The sequence below is a fragment of the Rhineura floridana genome, chromosome 2 (assembly GCF_030035675.1).
Source record: "Rhineura floridana isolate rRhiFlo1 chromosome 2, rRhiFlo1.hap2, whole genome shotgun sequence".
NCBI lineage: Eukaryota > Metazoa > Chordata > Lepidosauria > Squamata > Rhineuridae > Rhineura > Rhineura floridana.
Genome location: NC_084481.1, coordinates 146077522 through 146084846, shown reverse-complemented (window position 1 = coordinate 146084846; position 7325 = coordinate 146077522). Strand labels below are relative to the sequence as shown.

At 40.3% G+C, this 7325-nt stretch overlaps 1 protein-coding gene across 1 annotated transcript; it reads left to right on the top strand.

The window, feature by feature from the left end:
- Positions 1-2479: 2479 nt before the first annotated feature.
- Positions 2480-4072, top strand: RAG2 (recombination activating 2). The gene has a single exon (XM_061613150.1). It carries the CDS (start codon positions 2480-2482, stop codon positions 4070-4072), a length of 1593 nt encoding a protein of 530 aa, XP_061469134.1.
- Positions 4073-7325: the final 3253 nt, after the last annotated feature.

The following is a 7325-nucleotide window of genomic DNA, read 5'->3' as shown; positions in this document are numbered from 1 at the left end:
TCTCATTACCAACTAGCCATGCGTGCTCTACAGTGAAAGAAAGACACCATACATTTAAAGTACATGGTTTTCCCCAAAACATGGGAACTGTAGTTTACCCCCACAGAGCTACAATTCCCAGCACCCTTAACAAACTAAAATTCTCAGGATAGTTTGGGGAAAACAATTTGCTTTAAGTGTACTTTAAATGTATGGTGTGGATGTGACCTTTACACTTCTTTTATAAAGGTATGTACCGAGTTCCATGTTAAAAAAGCTTCTGGCTGAGATCCCATAGTGTTGATACTGGCTGTCTGCCTAGAGTAAGATGTCTAGCATATACTAGAGTGCAGTGTTGTTTTATACCGCAAAGCCAACAAATTCCAATCCACCTGTGTTGAGCATTAAGTTCCCAATGCTAAATTATTACATGAAAATAAGTTTCACTAAAATCTGTAGGACTTTTGGTCCTGTAATGGGGCTTGCTCCCAGGTCAGTGTGCATAAGGTTGTAGCCTACATTTCTGATTTTCATAGGGCCCATGAGACAAGAAGAAATGCACCCACTCTATGCACATGTTTGCAGCTATTTTAGATTTGTATAACATACAAAACAAATTCAGAAGAAAATAACTTTCAGAAGTATGGGATATAGATGCCCAAGGCTCCGGTTTTAGGAACAGAGCCTAAAGTATTAAGCCAATGCGAACTTGGAAAGTCTTTTTTGACATGCTTTAAGCAAACAATAAAAAGACTGGAAAACTTCATGCCGCTTGCCACATTACAATTTCTTCTTGTCAGCATCTCAAAAGACAAGGCATCTTATCAAGGATCACAATGGCTCTTATAATAAACTAAGCTATGGCACCTGTACTATGGTTACACTTCTGTAAACTGAGAATGCTATTGACATATGCTAGCAATGTGCTCTTTGTGATTACATGTAATGTGGCTCATCTGAATATATAGTGGAGACAATGGGGGGCCTTTTTCAAGCCTAACTACTGCATAGCACATGGGGGAAAGAGTACAGGGAGGGGAGGATTAATCAGTCCTTCCTCAGCTGCACTTCCCCTGGAAAATGCCTCCTGCATAGCAATTATACTTGAACACAGCCTCTCATTGGAGCCAGTTGGAGGCTGTTTTCAAGCTTAATTACCAGGCAAAGGGCGATTTTCAGTGGGAGAGTAACAGTGCATGAGGAGGGAAGGGTGTTCCACATGTCTGTCAGAACCTGTGTGTGTATCCACTACACACACACACACACACACGAGCCCCCTGAAGCATGCCTCCTAGAGAGAAGTGTGATCTTTTGCTAAAGACAACTGAGCACTGCTTTGGGAATGTGCTTGAACATTACATAAACCAAGAAATGTACATCCAGTCCCCACTAAAAATTCCCTGCCCCACTTCCCATGCAGCAATTACATTTTATTAAAGTTTCCATTGGCGCTAGTGGAAGTTTTTTTTTATTATTCACACCTATTTGCTGCAAGGGGGTGAGGAGGGCAGGGCTGGGGTAAGGAGGGCAGGCCAGATGGGGAGGCCCCATAGGCTACATCTGGCCTCCAGGTCAGACTTTCCCACCTCTGCTTTAGTCCTTTATATACAGTCTGAATGTAGAAGTCTCAGTAGCTCTAATCAGAAAATAGTTCTGTTAAGCTTCATAAGGAAGAGGAAAGGCCTGGAGTTTGTGGCCTAACGTGAAATGAAAAGAAGATGGGTAGCATGAGAATTCCCCTGCCTGCAAAGATCTCATTCATTTCAACAGAGATGGTGCAAGAAAACTTCCAAATGGAGGCTGTGTGCACACCCTACATTTAAAGCCCATTTAGTGACTTCCCCCAGAGAACCCTGGGAACTGAACTTTATCCCTCACAGTACTACAATTCCCTGTACCCTTAACAAACTACAGTTCCCAGGATTCTTGGGGGGGGGAATCAGGTGCATTAAATGTATAGTGCACATGTAGCTAGATTGTGGCCTGAGTTGGCCAAGTTAATCTTTGACCTGATCTACATTCTTCATAGCTCATGTACTCTAAATCTTTCATTTCTGAAGAGGCTCCCTGAACAATAGATACAACATGATTAGTCAATCCTGATATTGGTCCCTGTTTCCAACCTCTTCCTCCTTGTTACTCTGTTGTTAACACTGAGCAAGTGCTGGCATGTGATGATATCCTTACAGGATTATATGCACTTAAAGCCATATCTCTGAATGTTTTACCCCTCTAGAGGACCACTGAGCTATATAGCCTTGCTTCCTCTATCAGTAGGTATAAAAAAGAAACATCTTATTTAGCCTTTTGATTACTTTTTCTACCATTCTTTTTCATGCTGTAGTTCTCACAGCATTTTTCTCCAAGAATGACTTCCACTGACAGGGAGAAACACAGGGGTGAAGAGCAGTGACCCGATATGTTCAAGGTCACACAGCCAAGCAGTAACTTATTTAATCAGCTCACCTTCTCATTCTCTTTTTCAGATATTGGCAATATCATGGCTTGTTTGCCAGATAAGATTTCTCTTCAGATGATATCGACCGTTAACAATTCCTCCCTAATCCAGCCAGGATTTTCATTGCTGAACTTCAATGGCCATGTTTTCTTGTTTGGTCAGAAAGGCTGGCCAAAGAGGTCCTGTCCGACTGGGGTTTTCTTTCTTGATTTCAAAAAGGAAGATCTCAAACTAAAGCCAACATTCTTCTCCAATGATTCTTGCTACCTTCCCCCTCTAAGATATCCTGCTATCTGCACTCTCAACGGCAGTGGGGTGCAGTCTGAGAAGTGCCAGTACTACATCCATGGAGGGAAAACACCCAACAATGAACTTTCTGGTAAGCTGTACATTATGAGCATGATCAGCAAGACTAACAAGAAGTTCACGTTTAGATGTGCTGAGAAAGAATTAGTTGGAGAGGTCCCTGAAGCCAGATACGGCCATACCATTAATGTGGTCCATAGTCAAGGTAAAAGTATGATTGTTATAATTGGGGGAAGATCATATAAGGCTCTTGGAGAGAGGACAACTGAAAATTGGAACTGTGTGGTTGACTGCATGCCATATATATTTCTGGTTGACCCTGAATTTGGATGCTGCACTTCATATGCTTTTGCAGAGCTTCAGGGTGGATTCTCTTTTCATCTCTCTCTTACCAGAAATGACACCATCTATATCATAGGAGGCCATTCCATTGAAAATAACATGAGGCCTCCAAATCTCTATAGGGTAAAAATCAACCTTCCCTTAGGAAGCCCAGCTGTGAGCTGCTGTGTCTTGTCTGGTGGGATCTCAGTGTCTAGTGCCATCATGACCCAGATCAGAGACCAGGAATTTGTCATTGTTGGGGGCTACCATTCTGACAACCAGAAAAGAATGGTTTGTAATACAATCAACCTTGAAAATAACAAGATAGAGATAGTGGAAAGAGAAGCACCAGAATGGACCCCAGATATCAAACACTGCAAGATATGGTTTGGGAGTGATATGGGAAATGGAGCCATACTATTTGGTATACCAGGAGACAACAAGCAACTAATTGCAGAAGCAAATTACTTTTACTTGCTGAGATGTCAAGAAGAAAGTGATCAGGACTCAGAACAGATGGCACAAGTGTGCAGTCAGAGCTCTACAGAAGATGCAGGAGAGTCTACTCCTTTTGAAGATTCAGAAGAGTTCACTTTCAGCTTTGACATGAATGATATTGACACCTATAATGAAGATGATGAGGAAGATGAGTCAGAAGCAGGCTACTGGATCACCTGCTCTGCAGGCTGTGATATTGATATCAACACTTGGGTGCCCTTGTACTCAACAGAGCTGAATAAGCCAGCAATGATCTTCTGTTCAAATGGAGATGGTCACTGGGTCCACGCTCAGTGCATGGACCTATCTGAGAACATGCTTATTCACCTTTCACAGGTAAACACCAAGTACTTCTGTACTGAGCATGTCCATTTGGCCAGGGGACTGCAAACTCCCAAGGAGACTCCTCCAGTGGAAAAGCAACCCATGAAAGCATTGCACAGGAAAAAAACTATGAGAATACTCAGTCCTGCAAAAAGGTCCTTTATTCGGAAGCTATTTGAATAGATTCGCAATACTATTTTGTATGCAAAACTCTGAGATCCCAAATCAAAGACAAGTAACATCAAGATAGTTTTTAGACTTTTTAGTAATGCTTTGATTTCAACTTTTTTTTGCTGTTTTTAATCATTTGAATTTATTTCAGATTAATATGGTGTTTTCTACACTTGGATCTTTATAATATATATAAATCTTAGTTCCCAGTAAAGTTCCTTATTTGTGGTAATATTCTTGTTGACTTGGCTTCTTGGCTGCTGCTTCTGTGGATAAAATGCTTTAGAGGTGGTTGGTTTTCTTAGCTTTTACTGAGAGGGTTGTGATAGTTTTATCTTTATACCATTGTTGTATTGATTTGCATAAGCCTCTCCTTCTGTGTGTGTGTGTGTGTGTGTGCATTACTATGCAGAAGAGTTTTAAAGTTTGACTAAAAAACTCAAAATGGTAGCTGCTTAGCTTTCATATAAACAATCAGTAAACCTGATTCAATCAGTAATGAATTTACATGGCATTAAACAACGCATAATGTTGCAGAGAATTCCTTTATTATTTCAACACAGAATAAGTTTAATTAACTATATGAGACTGAGTGAAAGATGCCAGACATCAGATTTATTTATAATTAAGTGGAACCATATGTACAATTTTGCACCAAGAAGGCTTTATTATAAGAATGCAAAATTGCTTTAATTTTGTATGAAGAAATGCGATGGAGATTCGTTACAGTCTTTATAAATTAAAAATGTGAAAATTATTCAATGTCCTATGATGACATGTGTATTTTGGAGTATAGCAGTTCATCTTTTTGTATTTGTAAATTGTTACATCATTTTTGAATAAGAATGTCAGTTAGTTTTGTAATTATCATCATCATCATCCAGTTAAAAAAAAAAGAATTAAGAGTTTGAGGACCAACACCATCATGCATAGATTCAACAGGTTTGACAACCAATAACAACATGCATAGGATTTAACATGCTTTTAAAACACCTCAAAAGGAATGCTTTAAAAAGATGCTAAATCGTATGCATGCTTAATCTGAAGCCCCACTTCATTCAGTACAAGCTTACTCCCTAGTAAACATTTTTAGGATTGCACCCAGTGATGGGTGTACAAGACAACATCAAAAGCATTGCTGATTAATCAAAGCTACCTGAGATGATACAAAGCTCCCTCAGGGAATTCACTTCCATGTAGGACTTTGCATTGATCTTACAAGTAGATGTTTTTAATGTTTTCAAATGTTTTTATTCGTTTTAAATCTGTTTTTATTTGTAATTGTGTTGTTTTATCACTGTAGATTCCATAATAGATTGCAGGCAGCTTTCTACAGAGATGGCAAAAGAACGAGTGTGCTGTAGCTGGTAGAGTGTTGAAATTGAGCAGGGATGCTTGTGTTCATCTCCCTGCTAAAGTATGACGTTCCCTTAGAAACAACCCTACACATACATAAATGCATTTATTTTCACACATGTAGAATCAACATACTTGATAATCTACACACATTACTTCTGTATAGGAACTTTGTGAAATGGGGAAGGATCATAGTTCAGTGACAGAACACATGTTTTGTATGTAGGAAGTCCCATGTTCAAGCCCTGGCATCTCCAGGTACAGCTGGGAAAGACCCTGCCTGAAACGTTGTAGAGCCACTGCCAATACTGAACTAGATTGACTGATGGTCTGACTCAGTATAAAACAGCTTCCTATGTTTTTATGAAGCATCCTTCAGCTATTCCTTTATCTTCCTGCACAAACCTATAGCACCTAGAAAGAGAAGACCATGTTCTTGGATGCCTAAATAGTTACTCTGCTTTATCTTGAAAGACGGGTTTCGTGTCCAAATAATCATTACTTAATTGTGCAATCTGTAGTTTTGAATTCTGTAAAATGGGGGGGGGGAGAGAGAGACAAACTTCACTAGGCAATTCTTTTTTCCCTATATAGTTACGTTATGTGAATACCAAGCAGAAAGTGGATCATTTTCCATTTGTCTCCCATGAACATAAATTGCTATGGAGTGTGTGTCTACTTGAAGCCTGAAGGTGATACAGCAATTCTGTCACATTCCCAAAAATCCCAAGCCAGAATTGTTATCATTTATTTGGGTCACCTACTACATATTTCTCTTCTTCTCTGGTCCTGAGTAGACTGACCCCACAGTCAGTTGTTTATTATTCGATCATCAGTTTGCACTGAACTGGCAATGTACTAACACTCAACAGCTAAAACAGTACTCCTTACGGTGATTATAGCAACTATACCTTCTTCTGAAATCAAATAATCCACAGAAGATACTCCAAACAACAGTGCACAACATCAGCATTGCAATAAATGGGGGTCAAAACTTTATTAACTTTCACTCAGGGATGGGGAGGCAGGGGCTTTCCAAATGTTGTTGGATGACAGAACCAGTCATCAGGGTTAATGGGAGGGGCACAGGTTCTGCATCCATGACCTAGAGTGAACTGGGGCGGGGTGTGTGTTGTTGGTTATGCAAGTTTTCATGTTGGAGGACAAACAGCAGTGGCAGGCTCCATTTATCATATAACATCAAGAGACTCTTCCCTCCCCCACCCACCCACCAAAGATGCTTTTAAGATCGGTGTATCTTATTTTTATGATATATATATTATAGGGATGTGCTTTTTTATATAAAGCCTGAATGAAATCAGACAGACTGAGAGATCTAGGGCTCTTCTGAGGGGAAGCGAATGTCCTCTAAAGTGTCCCAAACTGAATAGTGCTGCTCCTGAACCTTTGGGGCCACCTTGGGGCTTCAGAGATCCCTGAGAACGAGGGTAGAAACACACTCACTATTCTGCTAGTTCCAGTGCATCTCCACATCTCTGTTCTGAAAATGGGGGCACATAACACTAGTCACACCCCACCCCTTTTTACTGTAAAACCTGGTGGGATCAGCTTGTGCATTTTTTAAAAATTCAGCTTCAAAGAGATTTTGCAACTGATCGGCAGATCAACCCATTCCCCCTCCAGGTGTGGCTAATGGAAACTCTTTGCTGTGGCAACTAATGTGTTTACAGCCACAGTAAGACTCAGGCTGGCTCATTAAAATAGTTAAATTGCCCAAGCTCTCCATATAAGGATAGGAAGATGGAGAGAGGGGAGTGTATTTTTTCTCATGTAAACCACTCTAGTTTGTAACTAGGGAATAGCTGTTCCATGGCTCTCCTTTTTTACTTCTACATACAGTACTTTTGGGAAGAGGTGTAGGTGGAAGGAACATGTCCACTGAAGTGAA